The 25927-nt window shown below is 30.1% G+C and overlaps 2 protein-coding genes across 3 annotated transcripts in view; one reads left to right on the top strand and one right to left on the bottom strand.

The window, feature by feature from the left end:
• Window positions 1–7031, bottom strand: part of NiPp1 (nuclear inhibitor of protein phosphatase 1) — a 36317-nt gene extending 29286 nt beyond the window's left edge. Inside the window, exon 1 of the mRNA XM_035364048.2 lies at window positions 6699–7031. Coding sequence (XP_035219939.1) covers window positions 6699–6727 — 29 coding nt within the window. The 5' untranslated portion in view covers window positions 6728–7031. The remainder of the gene's footprint in view (window positions 1–6698) is intronic.
• Window positions 7032–7387: 356 nt separating this feature from the next.
• On the top strand, window positions 7388–17431 carry LOC118193014 (transmembrane protein 14C). Of its 2 annotated transcripts, none has more exons than XM_035364047.2 (4): window positions 7388–7573; window positions 12324–12425; window positions 12594–12681; window positions 17160–17431. In XM_035364047.2, exons 1-4 carry the CDS (start codon window positions 7498–7500, stop codon window positions 17161–17163), a joined length of 270 nt encoding a protein of 89 aa, XP_035219938.1. In that variant the 5' UTR covers window positions 7388–7497; the 3' UTR covers window positions 17164–17431. The 2 variants fall into 2 exon arrangements, with proteins under 2 accessions (XP_035219938.1, XP_035219937.2); XM_035364046.2 differs by lacking the exon at window positions 17160–17431 and adding an exon at window positions 15322–15531.
• The last annotated feature ends 8496 nt before the right edge of the window (window positions 17432–25927 follow it).

Raw genomic sequence — 25927 nt, 5'->3', positions numbered from 1 at the left:
TACCTCATGCGAGGTCTACCTTTATTGCCAAAAGGGCAAAAAATGAGTTGTTACCGATTTTCGTATTATGTTTTTCAATTACTCGCGCGTAAAACTAAAGTTGATGTATAATAGCGTTGTGTAAAGACTTAAATATTGAAAAAAGTTATTGTATAAATTTTATTTAAAACATTCTAGCAAGAGAGAAGTTTTAGTCTGAAAGACTTTTTGAAATGTAGTATTTCAATGTAGAAAGAATTGGCACTTGCTTTGAAAAGAATAGAAGTTAACAATGTACTACTAATGTATGTTTTCAAATGTGTAAAATTAACGGCATGTTGATATGTTCTTATATACAATGTGAACTGTTATTTTAAATGTTAAGAAATATCGTGATATGGTAAAAGTGAATGTTAAATTTTTTTTTTTTTTTTTTATTCGTGTGACTGTAAAAAGACTAAAGCATGGCGAATATGTGTTAAAGGTCGAATGATGTAGTTAGGCTCTCTGACGCTACACTTTAGAGTTAGCCACTTTTAGAATAGTACCTCAGGGTTTAGAGTTGAAATTAGGGTGTGTTAAGTGGTCTTGTTATGTTGAATTTTAACACGTTAGTGTTTTGATTGTAGGAGGAAGTGTGGAACACGTAGACAGAAACACATTTGTGTTTGGTGTTCTTTTACAACACATGTCAGAGAGCACGGGGAGAGATAATTAAAATAGTCATGAATGAAATAAGAATGTTAAGAGAAGTATAATTATATATGTTACTTGCCATTTCATTGTGTAACATTTTATTAAACTAGTTTTCCTTCCAGATCTCTGGAAGGAACCAGAATTGAATAAAAGCTCCTGTTTAGATGCAGTACAGATGAAAAAAAAGTGTGTATCCTGGGAGCTGCTATTGTAAAAAAAAAAAAAAAACAAATTTCTTTCTTTTAAATTTCTAGTTTCTAGCGAAGTATGTTTGTAAAAGATTGGCCTCGCGTTAGATTCTAGAGCTAAAAGTTTTCAACAAGGTCGTTTTAGACCTCAGTTTCAAACTAATTAACTCTGGTGGGAAGTATGTAAGGATCTTAAGTTTTACTAACGTTTATTTTATTTTAAATCTTTACTATCATTTCTTATTTTCTACTTCCGGCCAGAATTATAAGCGTTAAGGTTTTTATGCAAAGTTTGTCTGGCGAACGCCAAGTATTTAAGTTGTGGCTTTTTGCCAAGCAAGAGAGAGGAAGCAGTGAGTCGAAGCAGGCCGCTTACCTTAGAAGTTACTTAGTTGCTGTTTGCCTTCCAGGCCAGAGGTTTTAATCCTCTTGATAAATTTTAAACATATTATAGTATTCACAGTTCTATGTACTACATACGCTTCCTGTTAATATAAGGCCAATCTTCCACGTTTCTTATTCTAAAGTTAAATTAGAGTTTAGTTTTATTTTTATACTTTTACGTTAGACCCCAAGTAGCGGGTCAGTGTATTCCGAAGTACGGAAGTTATTGTATATAGAGAAAAATAAAGGGTTTGGTATACCCTTCGTCTGTATCCTGTCTACTTACCACAATTAGTGAACATAGCTTTAGTAAGCTCTCTGTTCCGAGTCAGGTCCTTGTATGTTCCCGAAGAAGGTAAGAAGGAACATTGACCCTGATAACAGATCAACTTCCAATTCATTGTGTGCTGCGATGTCCCCCCTTCCCCACAGAGCAGCGTGAAATTGATAAACAGATTTCGGAATGGTTAGATAAACAAAGGATATGCCTTTATCCATTTTTTTCAGCAATTCTACTTTTTGTTTAATGGACTTCGAAATATACTTCTGCATTGTAGATCCTTTACATATTAGTAAATATATATCGGAAATTCTATTTGACATAATCGAAAGTTCAAGCTTACTTTTATAAAATTGCTTTAACAGTCTGCAAAAAATAATAAGCCGGATCCAATTCGAAAATTAAGGAACAACGCAATCTGCAACATTAACTGAATTAGATAATTTTAGCTTAGCTTATACCGTCCGTTATACATTAAACGTGCATGTGTAAACGCATTTTGTGCATGCGCACATGCATATTCGCAGCCGTAAAGGTTTTACGTGCATGCGCAGAAAGTTTGTAGCTTTGACGTCCGGATTATAGATCATTCTGGATTATGGGTGTCCGAATTAACGACTTTTGACTGTATTTATGTTTCAGTAATCAAAGTTCTGTTTAAATATTTGGTACTTGTCTTCTGTAAAGGCATTAGCAAAAGTGATTTAGTGGGTTTTTAAATTGGTGAGAAATAAACGGTTACAGATTTGCGCATGCAACAGAAACAAACGTGCACTGTTACCAATCGGAGCATAGGTATTTTTTTTACTGTTGCTTTCAAAATACAACAGTTTTTCACATATCCTCATAGTTAACACTTCTTCCAAGTATGCAAATTTTCGCTTTTCAAATATAGCAGTTTCTCACCACAAATATTTAATTATGCGGTAAAAATATATTTACGGGAGCCTCTTGGAAAAAATTGACGATTTTTGGTGGTACACGGATACCGAATTTGTGCAATTGTCTGACTTGTTATTTTGGCTTAGTGTAGTGCAAAAAACCACAGCTACAGAAAGCCAAAATAACAAGTCATAGAATTGCACAAACTTGGTATCTATGTAATGCCAAAAATTGCCAATTTTCGCCAAAGGTGTACCCGTAAATATACTTTTGCCATATATTTTTTGTTTTAATTATGTTTTGGACACCATTTTACTAGGAAGGGCTTTTGCCATAAACAGGAATGGTGCCAAAAAATCACCAAGGGGTACCCTGAAATATATTTTGACCTAATGTTCAACCATCAAATAGGCATTGATAATGCATTTGAGGCATTGTTAACTGTAATTGCTGATCTGTGGCCACCAAAAAGAGTTTATAAATAATGAATTTTCTGATTATGTCATTTTCTTAAAAAAAAAAATGTAGTAAACAAAATAAAAAGTAGAATTTTACAAGTCATTCAAATATAATTTTAAAAAATCTAAAACAAATACAACTTCTTTTTAAAGTCTTTCTATAAATGTACATATTAAATAATTATAATGTCTATATTCTAATGCATGTATTAAATAACTTACAATGTGTAGACATTGAAGGAATTACCATAATCAGTTACTTTTTCATGCATTTGGCAAAAAATTGCACTTTCATAAGCCTGAATTGTGGCACCGCTGCTTATTCTTGCCAAGGCGACTACTGAAGACAAGTGCTAAATATTTTATTTCAAAACTAAATGTCAAGTTTTATAGCTAATCTCTGAAAAATGTAATAAATTTATTACAAACAGATTAATGATTTTTTGCATTAAAATTTTCACTGAAAAATATTCAGTATGGTTCAATAACTGAGATATTGAATGAGCATTTCTTTACATCTAAATCACCAGAATTCTACGAGAAAATATTCAACAGCTAGCTACAGAACAACAGTAATGCTAGCTACAGTACTAAATGTAAGGAGTAAATAAATTAATATGGTATTATTGGAAAATTGTTATTAGCAATAATTTAGTTTAAAGTAATTAGGATTGTAATCTAATTTTTATTAATTTAATGTATGTGCTTATTTATATTTTAAGTAGTGTTTTTTAATTTAATGATCGTGATTTTGCGAGTTATATATTTGTAGTATTTTGGAATACGTTTGAGTAGTATACGTTGAGTATTTTCATGCATTTTTGTGAATTTTTTCTAATTTATGAGAAAAAAACAGTGTACATGGATATAGTGAAGAGTGTGCGCAATGTCATTTTTGTGCAATTCTGGGATTTTTTTTAAGTAAAAATAAGTCGACATGTACATGGATTAGTGATATTTTAATTAAATTATAGTTATTTTGTGAATTTTATGTTTGTAGGAATTTGGTATACGTTTCAGTTGAAGTAAACGTGTATGGAAATAATTTAAATATTTGACACTAAGTATTTGTAACTATTTTTAATGTTTGCGTATAAATTCGTTGCTGATGTTTATAATATAATAGATAATTTAGAGGTAAAAGTTTTTGGATATTTTATTTATTTTATACGTGGAAATGTTAATCCTTGGAAAGAATATATACTTTTTCGCGATGAGGTAATTTCATACATGTTCTTTTTACCAGATTTAAAGATTCACAAAATTTTCATGCATTTTCGTGAAATTTTTCTAACTTATGACAGAAAAGCAGTGTACATGGATATAGTGAAGAGTGTGCGCAATGCCATTTTTGTGCAATTCTGGGATTTTTTTTTAAGTAAAAATAAGTCGACGTGTACATGGTTTAGTGATATTTTAATTAAATGATAGTTATTTTGTGACTTTTATGTTTGTAGGAATTTGGTATACGTTTCAGTTGATTAAGTAAACGTGTATGGAAATAATTTAAATATTTGACACTAAGTATTTGTAACTATTTTTAATGTTTGCGTATAAATTTGTTGGTGACATTTATAATATAATAGATAATTTAGAGGTAAAAGCTTTTGGATATTTTATTTATTTTATACGTGCAAATGTTCATCCTTGGAAAGGGTATATACTTTTTCGCGATCAGGTAATTTCATATATGTGCTTTTTACCGAGTTTAAAGATTAAGAAAATTTTCCTGTATTTTCGTGCAAATTTTTGTAATTTATGAGAAAATAGCAGTGTAAATGGATAAAGTTAAGAGTGTGTGCAATGCCATTTTTGTGCAATTCTAGGATGTTTTTTTAAGTAAAAATAAGTTGACGTGTAAATGGTTTATGTGTATGTGCTATTCTGAAAAACGCGTAAGAAGTTTGCGATTCTGCACTTTTTCCCAATTTTGCAGTTAATATTTGTCATGATTAAGCAGTTTTGTTACATAAAATTTCTAGCATCAGTGTAATTCGGCTAGTAGATTGTTGGAAAAAGTGTTGAGTAAATAAAAAGAAAAGAAACATGTCTTTACTTCGTGAAGACAAAATGGCGGTGAAAAAAAAAAAAATAGAGGGTTGCTGTAGCAGAGTTGGTTGCCAAATTTTCGCCAAAAAATCGCCAAGTTACCATAATCCAAAGATCAACCGAAAAAACAAATGTTCATCACTAACTTTCATTTGACAAAAGCTGAAATATTTTGATGCTACATTACAAAAATACGTTAAGCAATTGAACCTAAAATAGCATTGCTTTTTATGAAGAAACTTTAAATTTTGCAGTATCATCAAACTCTTAAACGTATTTGCAAATTTATGAGTTTCAATGAAAATCTCTGAAAAACTATCTTGTAAAACCAGCAGAAGTGACAGCATTTTATACGTATTACAATAAATATTTCTCAGGTACAATTTATGTTTACATCTATTTACTATTCCCATCAATGACACTGCATTAAAATTAAAAGGGTTTATGGGTAAAATCGTAGTACACAGTACGACCTTGGCACGGTTTTAAAAATTGTTACCAATACCAAAATTACTTGTTTACTGCTCATCATAATATTGCCAAATCCTGTTATGCCATGCGCTAAGATTAAAGCAAAAGGTAGATTCAACTTTCAAATTTGCTTTCAAAACAGGCACAAACCAATTTTATTGAACTTGTTAGAAACAATATTTTTCTTATTAAAAATAAAAAAAATATTCAAAAACGGCATCCTTGAAGTGGGACCCTTAATTTATATTGCCAAATCATGTGTGTACTGTATACTAAAATTAAACTGGGTTTATAATTTAATTTTTTTTACAATCTTGATTTTCGGGGAAAGTAAAGAATCACCCACTGCTTGGTGCAGAATTGCACAAACTCTGTAACCATGTACACATCAACCTATTTTCACTTAACATCAGAGAACTGCACAATCTCGGTATTGTGCACTCCCTTTGTCCATATACATATTGATGTATTTTCACTTAAAAAGTCAAAAGAAATTGACAAAAATCCAGGTCTTCTTACTCTTATAAAAAAGCGCCAAACAAAACATGCAGAATAAGAGGGCGATTCTGCACTTCACCCTGATTTTCTATAGCAGAATAATATTTATGGTAATACATGACAAAATAGACTAGCAATTATGCTGTGTGATTTAAAAAAAAAATTTTTTTTAAATATTTTTCAATGTACTTAATGAAAAAGATCTGCTTTTATGCACATTTCTGCAGCTCAGAGTTACATTATTCAGTGGTTTATTGTGTACCATTTCATATCCAATTAATTATTTTTGATAAAATAGAGACAACTTTTTAAACAATGTGCAATTTTCTAATCATCTTAATGTACCAATTTATATAGAAATGAAACATATTAACTACAGGAAATGCTAAGAAAAGAAAATTTACATTTACGTTTCAAGAACATTTCAAATTGCTAGAAGTTATTCATTTAAATAATTCTGATAATAATACACTTAATTAATGCTTTTCTATATGAAAATAAATCGATAGCAAATTAATTAATTTAAAAAGTATATTTTTTATATTTTTAATCATTATTCATTATATTATTGCTTTTTCTTTTTTCCATCCATGCCTTATTTGTGCATGAACAGATTTTAATTGAACGTAATTTCAAATATATTAAAACTTTAAATTGTGATTTTTTTCAACAATTATGAATACACCCATCTTTTATTTTTGTTAGAAACTAATATTAATTATTAAGGCCACTCCATGAATTTTGATAACGACGTCACTACATTTATTTTAACACATCAATACATGAAAATACTAATAAAAGTAGCCAATTTACCATGACGGGATGTCATAGTGATTTGCCATACTGTCAGTGTAACTGAATGCTAAACACTCGTAACATTAGAAGCGCCTTCCCTTTTTTAAATGCTAGTTTACAAACCACAGTTCTTTTCGTCTCCATAAGCTAGTTGACAGTTCTGATCCTAAACATGACCATGCTTTGTTTACTATTAATACAAAAATTATACTCGAGTTTTAAATTGGCAGTTATAGACACTGTTAAAATACTCTTGAACAAAAATATAATACTAATCCATTCATTTAGACACTGTAATTCATTATACACAAGATAACGATGAACGGCAAAATAATAATAAATAAGGCTTGAGAAAATATGATGCCACAATTGAATAGCAAATAATATAATGTTTATTAATTTTTTTTTATTAAAAGAAACACAAGAAGTTTTAATAATTATTGAACTAATATGTATAATATTAACTTTTATACTCACATCCTAATATCCAAACTAAAAAAATTCTTTTTCTATCTTTAAAACATTTTTTTTGGTTAGCTTCATGTATGAAAAATTAAATTTAAGTTTATTGAAGTAAATCATTTTTTATTCTATAGAGAACATTACTTGATACATGATATCCGAAAAATTGGAATAATAAGGATTGTTTTTTTATCCTCTGTCTCATTGTCCACTTTTATAATTAGATTCTTTATATATGGCAACATAACATACTGGGTTTAAATGACATGTCAGAGTGACGGGGATTGTATGTTTATGTCACTGTTTTAGTCATTATATACATTCCAGCTTAAATTTTTTCATTACCATAATCACAATGGGGTTTGATATTATCAGCACCTGTTATGCCTTGTCTGTAGCAGCTGGCGGTATTATTGGATATGTGAAAGCAGGTATGAATCCGTCCTTCATTGGACTTAAATTTGTAGATCAATCATATCAATAAAGTTTTGAATGAAACAAGAACCTATGGATAATGTATGAACAGTGCTCCCTTTATTAGCATATTTTCAATAGTTCCTTTATTAGAACTATTGAAAATGGTTTATGTTTTTTATTTGTACATTTTTCATATTTCATTTGAAAGCATAGTTTGTTTAAAGATTATTACTGCAAATTTAATGGTTCATTACTTTTAAAAAAAGCAATATGCAGGAAAGTGTAATTAATTTATACCTTGTCACTGCAGATTTAACAGCGCGTGTTGTATTTTAAGAAGTTTTATCAACTCATATTTCACTACGTACAAATTATTTATATAACAAAGCATATGAAGACTATCTGCCAAAGATACATTTTATTTGAAGCGGATTTTTTTTTAATAAGCATCTTGTGTTTACGTTAGGTAAGAAAATCTCAAAAATGTCAATAGAGGCTGTCTGTTCTATGGAATGAAGAACCAAATGGAGTAATCTGTATTGATTAATTTTAAATGTTTGTTTTCTGTTGAATCCAACAGAGAATAAAATCTTTGGAGCAGTAAGGTAATGTGCAGCTGTAGATCCTCCCTGCTACATCTGAAAACTGTAGAAAATTGCACTGAACCCTTTCTTTTGTTCCCTCCTTGAAATGATTGACCATCTAAGGTTGAATTATGTCTATTTTTATAATTTATTTCAATGTATATCTTATATAGTGAAATCTTGCTATAAAAAATTTCCAAGGGATGAAAGTTTGATTATGTATGTCTGATCTGATAAAAAAATAGATTGAATTATTTCACAAAAACAAAGGTAACAAACAAAAAAAGGGGGCAAATCAACTGACAAATTTAAAAAAAAAAAAAAAAAAATGATTAGCAATGTCACTTCTATCAAATGTAAAAAAAAAGTGTCAAGATTTCATTAAAATTATTATGTTTAATTATTAAAGCTGTTTTTTGTTTCTTTTAAGTTTTCCCACATGTTGGTAGTCTTACTTGGAATTATTCAGACTCTTCCCTTAATAATTTTATCTTCCTCTAAAATGCACATTTATTATTATGGGAATTCTTAATTTAAAAAGGAATGACAAAAATATTGTAGTAACTTTTATTTATTTCCTGTTTTTTTAAATACATAAATTACAACTCCACACTCCTTAAATTTTACTCTCTATTTTCTCTTCCTTTGGATAGCAAAAATTTCATTAGCTTTGAGCATAGTTCTGTCCTACAGCTCAATCAAAGAATTTGAATCAGAAAACTCATTCAAATTCTTTGACTTTTGATCACTTGACACGATCTCCTAAGATCTTGTTATGAAGTGTCCATCTGCACTAGGATAGCTTCCCCTCAAAGCAGGTTTAGGGTTGACAGAAAATGGCAAGGAGAAGGCAGTTTGCCAGATTTTGTGCGAAATCGCCCATTTGGTGACAAAAATGGTGATATGCCATAGACGGAGTGAGAACATTCTGGAATGAATTCTTACCAGTTTTCCCAAGAATGTTCTCAGAAGGCAGGCCAAAAGATATAAATGTACTGTCTGTATACAGCGTAACAGTTTTATCGTGGAGAGTATCGAGAGTACATTGAGTTCAGCAGTAGTGTCTTGAGCCTCAAAAACGATCGACCGAGTCGGAAGCTGTATCTTAGTGCTTTGCTGTGAAGCTATCTTCACTGTTATAGCCCGATAACATAAATTTTGTGTTGCTGATTGTTTTAGCTTGTTTATTGTAGTTTTTTTATGGCTGTAAACGTGTCCTTGGAACTCTCCTGTGTAATACTGACAAATAAATTGGGTTTTGAATCAAGTGTTGTCATCAATCATTCCAAAAATACATGAACCCGTAGATACAACAATATATTTTTTGCATGTCCCGGTTTTTCAAGAACTTGCTATTATGCCTGCCTCATTTAGCCTTTGCTTAGAATATAGAAAAATGTGAGAAGGATAAAGTTAAAAGAACAGTTATATAAGTCATTTTTATCTGTTATAGCCTAAGCACAGATGATTTGAAGAGTTAGTAATTTTTCAGATAAAACTTTCAGAAATTATGTACCAATTATGAAGATGTCCATAAAGTTGATTTATCCAATTTTTAATGTTTGGAGGTTTGATATAACCACATAAAAACAGCATTAAGTATATAGGAAACTGGACAAAACCAGAAAGTTCATTTGCTATACAGTCAAAAGTCATTAATCCGGACTCGTCGGGACTTCGGCGATTCCGGATTATAGATCATCAGTTTAAATCTGGTAAGATGGCATGCAGAAATTCTAAAATTAAAAATATGAAACCGTAATTTATGAAATAAAGAACAATTATGATCTAAAGGGTATCAAAATTTAGGAAAAAAAAAGCTTAATATTTATTTGTTTACTTTATTAAACATTTCTTTCAGTGTAAGTTATTTAAGTTGCTTCGTTTTTTATGTGATAATACTTTCTCTTTAATTCTATAAACAGACATAATTTCTTGTTCAGTTACAAAGTTCCCTTGTTGAAGTCCTATAATTGCTGTGTCGAGAATACCGACTAATTTGTCAATCGAAATTTTTCGTTTTCAATAACCTCTGTGTCACTTTCTTCACTATCGGAAGCGAATTATAATGACGAGAAATTTGATTTAAATCATATCAAAGACGGAGTACATCGAGATGAAATACTCCATTTAGTAAGGAATTATAAGCCAAATAAAATAAAAACACCTGCCCTGAAGATAAGGATAGTGCTGACAGATCAACTTCCAATTCATTCCGCGCCGCGGCGTTCCCCGCAGAGCACCGTGAAACTGATAAACAGATTTCGGAATGGTTAGATAAACAAAGGATTATGCCTTTATCTATTTTTTGCAGCAATTCCACTTTTTGTTTAATGGACTTCGAAACATACTTTCGCTTTGTAGCTCCTTTACATATTAGTAAATATATATCCAAAATTCTATTTGACATAATCGGAAGTTCAAGCTTACTTTTATGATATTGCTCTAACAGTCTGCAAAAAATAATAAGCCGGATCCAATTCGAAGATTAAGGAACAACGAAATCTGCAACATTAACTGAATTAGATAATTTTAGCTTAGCTTATACAGTCCGTTGTATATTAAACGTGCATGCGTAAACGTATTATGCGCATGCGCACACGCATATTTGCTGCCGTAAAGGTCTTGCGCGCATGCGTCAAAAAGACGCATGCGCAGAAAGTTTATAGCTTTGAGGTCCGGATTATGGGTGTCCGAATTAACAACTTTTGACTGTATTATAAACTAAGTTTTTCACTACACCTGGGGGTACTTATGTGTTATCATAACCACCTTAGTTGAAGTTGCCAAACTGTGGCAATCATGCTCATAACAATCCTTCGAACTAACAACATCATTTTCATATGCATTTTTTGTTGTATTCCAAGTTCCAATAGTGTTATGTTGGATATGATTATTTTTCATATGCAACACAACGCTTCAAAAAATGCAAAACTGCTGCATCTGTTTGCTTACTTTCAAAATCTCTTTCCAGGACACTGAATCACCCATATTGTTGCAGAACTGTCTAGCTCACTACATCACCCTGTGCAAGCACAGAATTTAATTCTACAAGACGAAAACTTTCCATAACTTTTTCCATAGCAACACTACTTTAAAACGGATACAAAATAGAGGATTTGAAAGAAGCAGGATATTATCATCTTACTGTTAACCACAAATATAGTTTCACAGACCCAAACACGGGATGTTATACACAAACAGTTGAAAGAATGTTGGACAGTACAAAATGGTATAATAAACCCTGTGTATTACCTCATGCTACCATCTTGAATCATACGTAGAAGAGTTTATGTGACGAAGAATAAATAAAGAAAATGAAATTTTTCCCAATTATTGCAAGACATCTCTAAATTCAGGAATTTTAAATTGCATTTAATTTATAATGTATTTAAAATTTATTAATACTGTCATAATAAAAGTGATGTTTTTTAATTGGGCTAATGTAATTGAAAATTACCAATTAAACATTTAATTCAAGACATAATATTCTTTAATTTATTTTATTCTTTAATTTCTTTAATTTATTTGAGGTTCCTTCGTAGTATGAAAAGCAGTGAAAGGAGATAGTAGCAAGATATTATTACTGGTTAAAACAAATGGCAGCTTATTTCAGAATTTGAGATGAAGACTGAAAGATTAAAAAAAAAAAAAAAAAAAAAATAATTAGGAAGCAAGTCCTTTTGTGTAAGACATTAGTGCAAGAAACTCATTTTAACAGTTTGTATTAATATTTAGTCTATTCTTAAAATAATGGAAAAATTGACATTGAGAGTTGAGAATTAGCTACATCATGCTTAACTATAAACAGATTTCATTTTTGTACCTCCAAGCCTCAATTCCATTTATAATTTTTTAATTCAGAGATAACTTTCTATATTTCATTATCCTTTATTATAGAAGACAGTGCTGCAATGGAAACTCCTCAAAATTTTTGTTTTCTCTAATTCCATTTCTATGTATTATGTGGGTTCTTTCATTTGATAGCTGGTAAAAAAGGCAATGCAATTGAAATTGTTAAAAATCTTGCTGTTTTAACTCATGATTCCAATTTTTGTTATTTCATTTCTTCCTACTATTGTTGAAAATACTCAGTTGCATAGCATGCAATTCTTAGTTATGTAATTTTCATGAATGTACACTTTTTTTAAATGAAGAAATATGTTTTTTTATTATGCAGGAAGTACTCCATCTCTGGTAGCTGGACTAGCATTTGGCAGTATTTTAGCTTATGGTGCATATCAAACATCTGTGGATGAAAATAATTTTGTTTTATCTTTGGGTAAGATAAATATTGTTTTACATACCTGTCTCCTCTGTAAAATATTTTTATTGATACTTCATGTGTAACAATTTCATTTTAACAGCCTGTTTATATTTGAATATAATTTACTCCTTAATAGTAAATTCTTAAATAAACTAATAATTTTTTTTTATATATCTTAAATAGTGGCCGCAACTACTTTGGGTGGCATTATGATTGTGAGATTTTACAATTCTGGGAAATTTATGCCTGCTGGTCTCATTGCTACACTTAGGTATGCAAACTCATCATCTCTACTACTGAAGAATAGGGTTTTATTATTAGAAATTCATTATCCTATATTCACTTTTTTGTGTATCAACAAAGTGATCACTAAAATAAACATAACGTTTTGCTTTGGTTTTTATTTATTTATTTATTTTAACATAAATTTGAAGAGATGTATTTTTTAAAGACTAATATTTTATATAACCTTTTAATATTGTTTTGAAAATTTGGATAGTTTTAAATTATAATGATTTTTTAATAATATATAACAGGTATGACCAAACTGGGCTTCATGAGTTGCACGACTTCGAACAAGCAGTAGTATTATTTTTGAAATATAGTTGAATTTTGAAAGGAAAATCATGCAATGATACATTTCTTTATCAATAAGTAATTTAATTTCATAAATTACATTATGTGTGTAATAATTTAATCAATTTCAAACTGTGTATGAATTCTTCAGTATAATGAACAAAATGACAAATAATTGCATTACTGCAAATTGGTATAATGGCCTTCTTATTTCCAGAGCAGGTAATGGCCATCAGGGTAGCAGAAAAGATAATGCAAATGTTGTCTAAAAAAGAAAGCAATTTAATTGTTTTTTCTTTTCTTTTTTTACTTTTTTCAGAATATTTTCTCCTTATGGTTCTGTGTAACCACCTGTCTAGTAAAATTTCCTATTTGTTATAGGATACTTTTTTTTTCCCATTTCTGGAATACCTTGGATAATCAGTGAAGAAACCTCTCCTAGGTAAAAAAGAGGAGTCCACACTTGAGCTGTTTTGAATCGAAGTATTTGAGGACTGGGGGACTCGTATGTAGGCTTTATGGGCAATGAGGTAAAACATCTCACTCTTATGTGGTCAGCAGATATGTTGCAACCTTTTCACATATGGGTATGCATTAGTACTCAAGTGTCCATCCTTAAACAATTCAGGTGGTTTTCATGCATTCTTTTTTCATGCAACCATTCACAATAATTATCTGTACTCACACTTTTTACTGCCCTTTTTGTTATAATCCTAGGAAAATATCATTTCCTTGATCTGTATATGTACATATTGGAATTTTTAGGGTCAAAGACAGATTTTATTGGATTGACTGTGATTTTCATCTGGTTTAAAATCTAATCCATGTTTTATCATTTATACAATTTTCATTTCAACACAGTTATGTTAAGCAGTAAGCAGCTCATTGGGTATGTTTCTTTTCTACAAAGCTTTTCTTAAAATACAGTATACCCTGGTACTGGTGAAATCATTTTAGCTTGAGATATTTCTTTCCATGTTGCTCGAGGAGCTAGTCCATTACAAATATTGTACTTCCTACGTCTGTTGATAGTTTTTGTCTTTCAGTCATTGTACATGTGATATGAATTTCAAGCAGAAAAGCCCATGAAAGATTATACTGTGATTCACCACCTGGTTTGCAGTGCATGTAAACTTATGTTGGAATTTTGCTATGTAAACTTTCACATTTGAAATAAAATCTTTGATTTTCCACTGTCACAGTATCCCAGACACCTGCAGACTCCCTTTCAAATATGCATCATTTCAAAATGCTGCACTTTTGAGACCTCAAGTATAAACATTTGCTTATTTGCTTTTGTCCCATACCTTCAGTTGTGAATAATATAAATCTGTGTAATTTGTCCTGCCACTGAGGGATATCATAAATTAATATAAAATTTTGACTCTAGGGAAAATCTTATATGTTATGCAAAGCACATTTTCCTTAGCAGATTTGTGGTGACATCTTCTAATCTGGAACCTAAGGGGTCAAACATCAAACAGGATAATATCAAAAGCTATGGGATACATAAGAGGGGGGGATAGAAATATGGAAAAAAATAAATGTACATATTATGTACAAAGGGCAGAATTCTCCATTCTTCAACTTAATATGTGACATTTGTAATATTTTTTTATACTATATATCCATCTTCTTGTTTAATCCATACCTAAAAGTTTCTTAGAATCATAATTAGTAGTTGTTTCATTTTGAAGCACACTAGATTCCAGAATAATATTTAGTCATTTCAGTATCTGACATACAACATGGACATTATTATACTCTATATTAAATCTTCAGTAATATATCAGAGAAAGTAGTCAAAGTTTGACTCAGATACCTATCTGAAATACATTTTCTGTAACAAATACTGGCAGTGATACTGATGTGAAGAAAGAATGTTTAGTTGCATTATACAGCCATTTCAAATTTTATACTGCAGGAACAAACTCTACTAGATATATAGAAGAAGAGAAATAAAATTTATTGCTATGTAACCATATTGATTACATAAAATGTGCAAAATTCTCATTAATTTACTTCAAAGATTTCTTTTAATGAAATGTATTTCAGGACTTTTAAAATGATTTAAATACAGAATTTTGACTCTAGGGAAATTTAGTTGTGGCTTTCAAAATTTTTTGGATTCTTGCTGCGAGTCTCGGCAATCCTGATAATGCATATAATATATAAAGCATTGTATATATTTTTTTCGGTTTCTTTAGGTTATTGCATGGTTTAACTAAGTAATAAATATCTTATGTAGACATTAGCTAAAAATATTAAATGTGTGTAATTTTTTATACTTTTTGTACTACTAATTTGATACTGTGTATTTATATTTATTTTTCAGCACTCTCATGGTCCTGAGATTTGTTTATAAAAATATTCTGACAGTGAAATGAATATGAAAGATATCAAATGTGAAGATTTATAAAAGTTTGTGATTGTTATGAATATATAAATAATTTAATTTTTTCTGATGTATTATAGTTTGCATGATAAATGAGAACAATAAATTTTTTTTTTTATTATAAATAAAAAAAATCAGTCATTTAAAAAATTTTCTCTTGCTGAAAAAAAAACTGCATTGACATAAGAAATTTAAATTAAGTTTAACATGAACAACATTTTTATTAATGATTACTGTAGAATCCCTTTAATTATTATAAAATACTTCTCTGTTTAAAAAATTTGTGTAAAAGTCGTGCATCTAATTTGGTTACTATAGAGTGTGAAGCATCTTATCAGTAAAATGTACAACGAACATTGTCTGGATCAGATTGCAGACAAAGTATCTTTTATTTATTTATTGAGCATAATATCAGATTTTGAGGAAATTAATGTTTATTTATTTTGAAAAAAAAAAAAAAAATCACGTGTCCAGTCATTATATTTACAAATTTTCCTTTTCTCTGAGCCCACTGTCCTCTCTTATTAAGATGTATTTATGGGATTAGAGTTTTGAGACAATTCAAGCTATTTTAGATGCAGTAGTGTATAATAAATGACAAGAAACATTCTCTCTGGAATGTCTAGGAGTACTAGAGTAAGTGTGTGTGTTCCAATGGATGGTACCTCAAAAATGGCTAGGTAATGCTTTACATTTCAACCTGAGCTATGTATATTACAGAAATGTTCTATGAATATTTTGAACATAAGGAGTATGTAAAACTTCTTTAGCTTCCTATGCAGCCCTTTTTCACTAAAAATTCTTTTTACAAATTACCGATTGCCTTGTCTTTATAATACAGGGTGATCAAAATGTCAGTATAAATTTGAAAACTTAATAAATCACGGAATAATGTAGATAGAGAGGTAAAAATTGACACACATACTTAGAATGACATGGGGTTTTATTAGAAAAGCAATAATCTGATCAGAAAAGCAATAATTAGCATAACAAATTAAGATAAAGCAAAGATGATGTTCTTTACAGGAAATGCTCAATATGTTCACCATCATTCCTCAACAATAGCTGTAGTCGAGAAATAATGTTGTGAACAGCACTGTAAAGCATGTCCGGAGTTATGGTGAGGCATTGCCTTCGGATGTTGTCTTTCAGCATCCTTAGAGATGTCGGTCGATCACGATACACTTGCGACTTCAGGTAACCCCAAAGCCAATAATCGCACGGACTGAGGTCTGGGGACCTAGGAGGCCAAGCATGACGAAAGTGGCTGCTGAGCACACTATCATCACCAAACGACGCGCGCAAGAGATCTTTCACGCATCTAGCAATATGGGGTGGAGTGCCATCCTACATAAAAATCATATTTTCCAGCAGGTGTTTATCAGCCAGGCTGGGGACGATGCGATTCTGTAACATATCGGCGTACCTCTCACCCGTCACGGTAGCAGTTACAAAACCAGAATCACGCATTTCCTCGAAGAAAAAAGGCCCGATAACAGTACATTTTTTTAACTTTTTTTTTGGTTCTAATAAAACCCCGTGTCATTCTAAGTATGTGTGTCAATTTTTAACTCTCTATCTACGTTATTCCGTGATTTATTAAGTTTTCAAATTTATACTGACTTTTTGATCACCCGGTATATCATTTTATTTGGAAAAAAAATAGAACTAGTCTTCCAAAGTTAGAAACTTCATAAGTTAGACAAAATTTATAAATGATTTATTTTGGAAGAAAAAAATCTTTTTTTCCCTTATTTTGAAATGAATTTAATTTTCAGCTAGACCAGGCAATACAAGAAGAAGACCTAGACTTTGATGGATAGATGCTGTAGAGGAGGACTATTTAATCCTTAAAACTAAGGACTGAAGGAGTTTGGTTGCTAGTAGAGGTGGTTGGAAACGTCTAGCCTTAGACCCTGGGCTGTCATGCTATGGATGATGAGATAATAATGAATTCAAAACGATTTGTAAACCTCAAGCGATATTACAGCATGTATTGAAAATTACTGGATTTTTTTTAATTCATGAAAATAAATACATTGTCATATGAGGAGGCAGTTTGCATCAAAATTCATGCCATAAATTTATATTTTTTCCCTTGGTAACAAAAAGCTGTTAGCTCAAAATTTCATCACTACAGCAATTCTCTATCCACCTGTAATTTGGGTAACAATGAGCAGAGCATAGCTTGTGTTAATATTGTACAAATTTCTTTACATAGTTGCTCATAATTATCAAGTGTTCAGCATGCCCTCCTTTGCAAGAACCCTAGCATAGTTATTGAGAAAATATCTATAAATCCATAGCCTACAAGAATATCAAATGTCTAAATGATTGTTACAGGAAGGAGGACTACAGTAATGCATGTTTTTAGCTGAGTAAGAGACACTATCTTTGTTTAATGAAGTGTTTTTAATAAAGAATGAAGACCTGTATGAGAGAAGTCACATTGAATGGCTCTTCTTTTAGGATTTCTTATTCACTTTTATATCCTGTAAAATGTTAATTTAAATACAATGGTAATGTCTGCTTTGAATTATACCCAATTTACATGCAAAAATTTTTATTTTCTTTACTATTTGAGTTCGATGAGACGCGATTGTGTGAGCTACATTAACTGCTCATGAGCATTGGTATGTCTGTTGTTATTATTAAGTAAACAACTTGCACTATAATTCTGAATTTTTCAAGTGATTTGTGTTACTTTTGCTTATATTTTTTGCAAATTTATTGTTTTAATTTAAAGTTTGAGAAAAGTTAACAAGAGGAGTCGAGCAATGAAGAAAATTGTTAAGATTATCACGAAGGTGAAAAAAGAGATTGCTGAAATGTAGGAAAATGGCATGCATGTCCAGGACTTGGCTACTGCATAGTGTTCGATGATGTCTTCAGTTATGAAAATCAAAGGCGCTATTAAATCAGTTGACATTGCAAAGTGAGTGAAAATAATTACCAAACAAAGATTAGAGACAGGATGTTGAAAAACTGCTTTTGATTTGGATAGCGAACATTTATGTACAGTATCATCATACAATGCTGCATTTATATACAGTATATATATATATTACCCACTGCATTTGTATTTTAGTATTAAACAGTGCTATAATAATTACACTATAATTTGTTTATGAGAATGGATTAATTATTTTCCCTTTATTTCTTACTGGAAAAGTATACATCTAAGGATCTAGAATGGATTAATGACGTAGAATAAGGCTGTGGTCTCAAACTCAAATTACACATGGGCCGAATGCATTATCTAAAAGTAGCTGATATGCAGCTCTCTCTCTCTATATATATATGTATATATAAACTTAAAGCATCAAAATTTATTATTAAATTGGAATAAAAGCAAGACAATTCTTATAAAGGATCCCTCCCCCAGTTAACAAAGTTTGTTAATTAAATGTACAAATTTTTTATTACATATAAAAAAAATCTATACTTATTTTCTGCCTGAAATCTAAAAGTCAGTATCAGCAGTTTATTAGATTTTTCTATGATGCATACAAGAAAGAATAATATTTGTATGGAAATAATCATAAACATCTTTGTTTCTGCAATGATTGTTGTTCCAGTTATGTACAAAACAAGAAGTTCTGTGTTGATCACCTTAACTAGTGAGCTTAGCAAGGTATCTGGCCAGAAGAAATCTACTCCATAGTCTGAGGGGTTGAAGATTAGCTTCATACAGAACTATGTCCCTCGGGCAGCTATTATGGAAACCAGTTATGGTTCTGGCGGCAGAAAGTTGAACTCTTTCCAGTTTTGCAAGATTACTGACAGACGCAGCTTGATATACCTGAACACCATATTTCAAAATAACCCGAATAAAAGCAATGTATGTGTTTCTTAGAGTTCGAGCATCCACACTCCAGTCTCTACCAGAAATAAATTTTAAGATGTTTAGTCTCTGTTTAGCTCTCAAAACCAAATTGTCAATATGATCATGGCCAAGAATTTCCTGATCCAGAAGAAATCCCAAATATTTAGGATGTTTTTCACAGTTCAGTCTCCTACCTAGAAGAAAGATGTTAGGCTGTAAATTATACAGATGTCTACTGGTTGTAAAAGAGCTGGAAACAGACTTTGAGGGGTTAAAAATGATCTTGTGCTTTGCGCCAAAGTTCTCAAGATCAAGGAGGGAAGAATTAATATGGTCCTGAGCAGAAGTAATACATGAACTGCTATTCCAGATAATAATACTATCAGCATATAGACCAGCATATATATATGATCAGCATATATATATGATCATCAGCATATAGACCTACACACTGATTGCCATTAGTCCCAGCAGTAAAAAGAGAGAACAGAGTGGGACTAAGTGCTGATCTCTGAGGAATACCCTGGCCCGTTCTAAGTCTTCCAGAAACGCTGTTTCTAAATTTCTCTCTAATATATCTGGCTCTTAAAAAGTCAGCAAGCCATGGCAAGACTTTCCCTGACATTAACTCTGCTGCAAAGGAGTTTGTTTTCCCACACCCTGTCAAAGGCTTTAGACAGGTCCAGAATGGCAGCAACGGTGTGATTGGTAGGCCTAAGATTTTGGACATCCCTGACATTTTGACAAAAATATAAAACCTGATCCATCATGCAATGCCCCTCCTAAAGCCATACTGTTCAGGAGGAAGTGTATAATTTAATAGGCCATACGAGGAAGTCATATGGTGTCCACATCAGATACTTTTTTCTGTGTGTGTGTGTGTGCTGATACTATGTATACTCTTACATACTTTTCTGTTATTGCGACCAGATTCAGAAATGTAATGTATGTATGTATAATAAGTACATACACATGTGTGTGTATACCTACATTTCTGAATCAGGTTCCGATAACAGAAGAGTATCTATTTTTCTTGGTGGTATAATTTATTGTAAATGTTATTTTCTGTGTTTATTAATGTCTAATTTTGCATGCTGGTGATGCCAATGCACTTCACTTCTTTTTCTTTCATTTTCCAATAGACAATTTTGGTCTTGGTTAAACAGCCTTTTATTTTGCTTTCATGCCTGGAGACTAGATTTTATTGTATAAGGCTTTAATTTTTTTTTTTTTTTTAGTTAACATACCACAGAAAAGAACCTAAGCGTTCTTTACATACAACAGAAGGAGGGGAAAAAAAAAAAAAAAAAAAAAGGTATTTTCATGATATACTAGTAGAGTAAATATGTTTAGTTACCATTATTGCAATCATATGAGAGGATAGAAACTTTTCAAAAACTAAATATGTATACTTGTCATGATAAACGTATGGGAAGAGAACAACTTTTCATATGATTATTGTTAATGCTATAAACAAGATATGAAAAATGGAGGGCAATTATAAAAGTTTTAGAAAAGAATTTTTCTAATAATTTTAAAATGTTAATTTTTTGGCACCATACTGCAGTGAAAACAATGATATACTATAGCATAAAGAATACACATTTCAATTAGCCTAATTAATGAAATTTTAGATTTTGTAACTTAATCTCACTTTCTATTAATTACAGTTCTTTTTTTCAGTTTATATTGATTAATGGCTTTGTATTCTATACATCAGTTATATTCCCTGAAGTGACTGCCACCTTATTTCAAAACCTCTGAAAACTGTGTATTAGTAAAAATCATATATACTTTCAAATAATTCAGAATACTGATGTGAAATATATACATACAGGTTTACACACATATTTTCAAATTATTTCTCTAGAAAAGCAAAAAGTATATATATAATATATGTTTCACTACATTAATTCATACAGTTGCCTGTCTTGTTTTCTCAAAATAAAAAAAAAATAATAATTGCTGAGTAGAGCTTGTCGTTTTTTTGTGAACTACTATGTTTATATTTTTCTCTGCTAATAACTGAAGATTCAGTAATTAATAATACATTTTGATATTGACTTTTCACTTAAAACTACGCATTAGATTAGAACTTAAAGGATGCATATTAATAGCTGTTAGTAATAAGGAATTGCTAGAAAGAAAAGAATGGCTCATGGAATGTAAAGCATTTTAGCAAGCTGTCCAATTACGCAGCAAATTATCCCTAACAACTTTATCAATAGTCATCAGAGGGATTTTCTGACCCTAACATTTCACATCCAGTTTTATGTAATAAGAATGAATGATATTTTATTCTGTGCAGCTTCATGAAACTTTTGACGATAGTCTGTGGTCGATCCACCTGACAAGAATCCATTAAGCACTGGCATGCACAACTCATGGAGACAGGTTACCTATGCAGAAGCAAAAGCACTGGCTGTCCTTCACATTCAGAGGAGACAGTGGATACAGTATGGTAATCCTTTCAATGCAGCCTTAAGAAGTTAGTCTGGAGAATTAGCACTGCCCTGCTCAAGACTCTGAGATGTTCTTCGTAAGCATTTGAAATTCAAGGCTTGCAAGGTGATACTTGTGTAGGCATTCACCAAAGATGAGAAACAATTTTACACTGTTTTCAGTGTAGACATGTTGGAATTCAGGGAAAATGATGATTTGGGAGACAGGATAGTCCTCAGGGATGAGGTGACCTTCCATATCAGTAGCAAAGTCAACAGGCATAATGTTCAAATCTAGGATTTAGAACACCCTTGGTGAAATCGCTGAAAGACAAGAGATGTGTTGGTTCGAGTATGGGAAGAAATGGAGTATATATACAACATGTTATGAACAAAGCCCATATTGTTAAATATTTGCATAGTCGCCTGTAGTAACGGCAACCGCCGTCAATAAAAGGAGGTGCTTTCCTTAGTGGCACCGCAGTTCATTTTAGTTCAAGCCGGAATAGACCTGCCCGGGGATGATAGATTCCGGTTCCCATCCTGTTCCGGTCCTGATCCAGTCCGGCCATTTAAGTCCAAAACACGTAGGAGCTGAAGTCTGAATCCAGCGAATGGAGATATATGCCGAAAGGGCTAGATGGATTTTGTCTTTTAAAAGAAAGTGTTCTTCACCGTGCCGGCATAGCTGTTACTTTAAAGCACTTTGAATGTTTTCCACCTAAGATGTTAAGTTTTCATTTATGATGTTAAGTTGCATCATTTTTAAAGTTCCAGTTAAATAAACCTTTAAGTTTTAGACAAGGTTTTGTGTCCTTCAGAAAATTTTAGATTTGAAGTCAGATATATCACATAGGATTTAGCGGAAAAATCAACACATATTGAATCTTTGTAAGGTAGGTAAAAAACCTTGATATACTACTTTACTTTTGATATATAAAGGATTCTCATATCACATCAAGAGAGCCTAGAATATTTTTTTATAAAGACATAACATTCTTTTTGGACACCCTGTGTTTAAGATACTTCAACCACTTTTAAGAAGAACAGTCTGCTCATATTCTTTCACCAATGCTTTTATGTAATAGAAAATTTTTGAAGAAAAAAGAAAGGAGAACACTTCTATTAGAATCTTAAAATTTCCGATGTGTTATATTTAATAAAAATATTTATTCTTAAGAAATGAATTTATTCCTTTTATAATTTTTTAAAGGGCTTCATTTTGTTAAGTTATTATTAAAGTTCTGAGATTTCATAAAATATGGAATTCTGCATTATTCAGAAATATATTTTTCATTTTCTCTTCTTGATTTTCAAAATGATAGCAATATTATCACGCATTTATTGTGGGTGTTTAGTAAATAAATACATTAAAATAGTCCGAGAAAACTGTGTAAGTTTTCTGTCACTGTATTCAACTGGAAGTAGATGGGTTCTACATGAATTGCACTTATTTCATTACGGAAGTCTGATTGTTGGTATTATAGTAATATCATTCTTTTTGGATATTATTTTTTTAAATCAATTTTGCAAAAAGTGTTTTCCACTAAATTCAGTAAGAAATCAGAGATGCAACAATAAAATAAAATTTTCATTGAGAAAAACATTACAATAACATAAACACCATAAATAACAATATTTTTTCCCAACATAAATTGTTTGACTTATACAAAACATTTATCAAAATATGACTAGACATAAAAAGTAAAATATTCGTTGATTTTACATTTGAATTTTAAAAATCATTCCCATGCATAAATTTTATATATTGTAAAACAGTTTATAAATAATGAGCTCTTCATTTATACGTTAGTATTCTTCACAACATTGATATGAGTTTATTTTGTACCATAGCTACATAACTCACACAAACTATACAACATACATTACTTTCTTTATAAAAATCTTGTAGTTTTAAGATTACTAATGGAATGGGAAAATTCTGTTTAAATGAAACAAAATTGCATAAAATTATACACATATATATTAAAAAATACTACAAAATTTCTTATCATAATGAACAAATTTATAACAATTCCACAAATAACAAAAACTTAAGACAATTGTGTGTTTACAATAGTAACAATAAGTACTTTTCTAACGAAAATAAATGTGTAAATAGTTGTAACTATGTAAAGAAACGAAAAATTATATTTTCATTTAATTAGCATTAATTTGTAGAAGATTATTTTCTTTATTTCATCTTTACATTTAATTTCTAGTTTAAATTCTTCTGCACTGTTAAAATATGTACTGAAAATTATGATTTATTTAAATTTTGGATCTAATATATGAAACACACATAATTTTAAAAAGAAAAAGATTTTTCTTAAAATTCAATAATTTTTTTTTTTATCTCGGAAGAAATACATTTATTTATAAATCAATTTATTAACTCAATGTTCAAAAATCAGTTCCAAATTCAGATATGCCATTTAGTTTTATTTTAATAAACTCAATTTATTCAATAGTAAATAACTGTTTCTACTTGGTTTCTGAGTCATTCTAATTCTGTTACAAAGAAAAAAAAAATTTTCCAAAAAAAAAAAATACAAAAGATGTACACATTATTTAAAATGCAATATTATTTAGCTAATGAAAGTAAAATTTATGATATTTATGTAATTATTAATTTAATTTTTTATCACTTAAGTTGCCAATTTTGTGTGATCTTAATTAGAATACATCATCATATGACAGGAGGTTTACATACATAAAATAATTGCTAAAGTTTAGCTACTTACATCTCTTACTTAAATTCACAATTTTAAGTGTATGTGAATAAGCAGGTTGAAAATACTAAAGATTTAAATTTGCCCATGTAAAAGCATGTATTTACACTGAAATTAACATCATATTACATTTACATTGAAAAGACTTAATTTATACATTTTGATTATATTCTGTATATTATTTTTGATTACTAATGTTTTATAATACTGAAAATCATCTGAATCAAAGAGATATTCTTTTATTATTGTTTACTGTAACTTTTTCATAAATAAATAAGCATATAATTTCAAGAAATTTTTGCTACCGAAACTTAAAATATATTTAATGTCAAGAAGAATACTAACAATTAATTCTCAATGTAGTTAACTTGCAAAATAAAATGGCATAACTGAAATTTCACTTTAAAATTTATTTGGCCTAATAATATTTTTAAAAAACTAATTATTTGAAATAAGCTCAGATTAATAATCAATATTTGCCACTGGTAGTTTTGCAATCACAGCATCTGAGTTTCTTCTAGCTTTGCATCTGAGAATAATTAATTATTAGATATTAACAATTAATTATTTTCTGATAAATAATCAGTATTTGACACTGTAGGTTTGCAAACAGATTGTGCTATAAAAATAAAACCAGTTAATCAGTCAAGAATTAATTTTAAAATTTCAGAAACTCAAAAGAAAATTTTTATTGACTACATCTGTTCAAAATATTGAAACATATGGAGATAAATTAAAATTAAATCTATGAAGTTAATAATTATGTTTGAAATCTTACATGGATTATCTTATTTGTTGACTGCAAAACTATTTTTATTACAAATATAGAACATTTAAATAACTTACTTTTTTATGAAAGTTTTCACATAGCATTTGATTTCAACCCCCCTTAATCTATTCATAAACAGGTTTGGTATAATAACACACTGTTACAGCTGCTTCATAAATAAGATAAAAACTGCTTCTTATATTAAATTCCCTGTTTAGATTCCTTCTGTTTTACTTTTTATTCTAAAAGCTGTATGTATTCTAAGGGAGACTCTGATTTTAATCTCAAAATGTCTACAGCTTTTGTAAAATAAATGCAAATTTAAATTTTACTTAGTTTTAAATCTTTGTCTGGTGTGCTTCTGTTACATTTATTATAGGATAAAAACTTTATATATCTCATACTTATGTTTTACATTTTAATTTTTTAAGAGTTTTCAACGCCCAATTTAACATTTAAACATTAAGAGATAAGTAATGCTTAACTTTACATTTGTTAACAAAAAAACTGTTTTTTTAAACTACTGAATAATGATTAGATAATAACTAAATTGAAAGTAGCTATTTATATTAAATTTAGTATGTAGACAGACAGTGCATAGATATTAACCATACTTTTTTAATCTCTTCCAAATAATTCAATTGTGTAGCACATAATTTATAAACTTTCATAAAAACAGCACTGACATTAAAATATGTTTTTTATACATCGTATGTTTCAGAGATAAATTGAAAATTGTAGAAATGATGAATACTGGAGGCACAAGTCAAATGAGGCA

This window comes from Stegodyphus dumicola, chromosome 3 (genome assembly GCF_044657685.1).
Source record: "Stegodyphus dumicola isolate Sdum_Otavi_A_Nest chromosome 3, ASM4465768v1".
NCBI classification, from domain to species: Eukaryota; Metazoa; Arthropoda; class Arachnida; order Araneae; family Eresidae; genus Stegodyphus; species Stegodyphus dumicola.
Note: the sequence above shows the minus strand (reverse complement) of the source record. Positions and strands in the feature narration are given on the sequence as shown.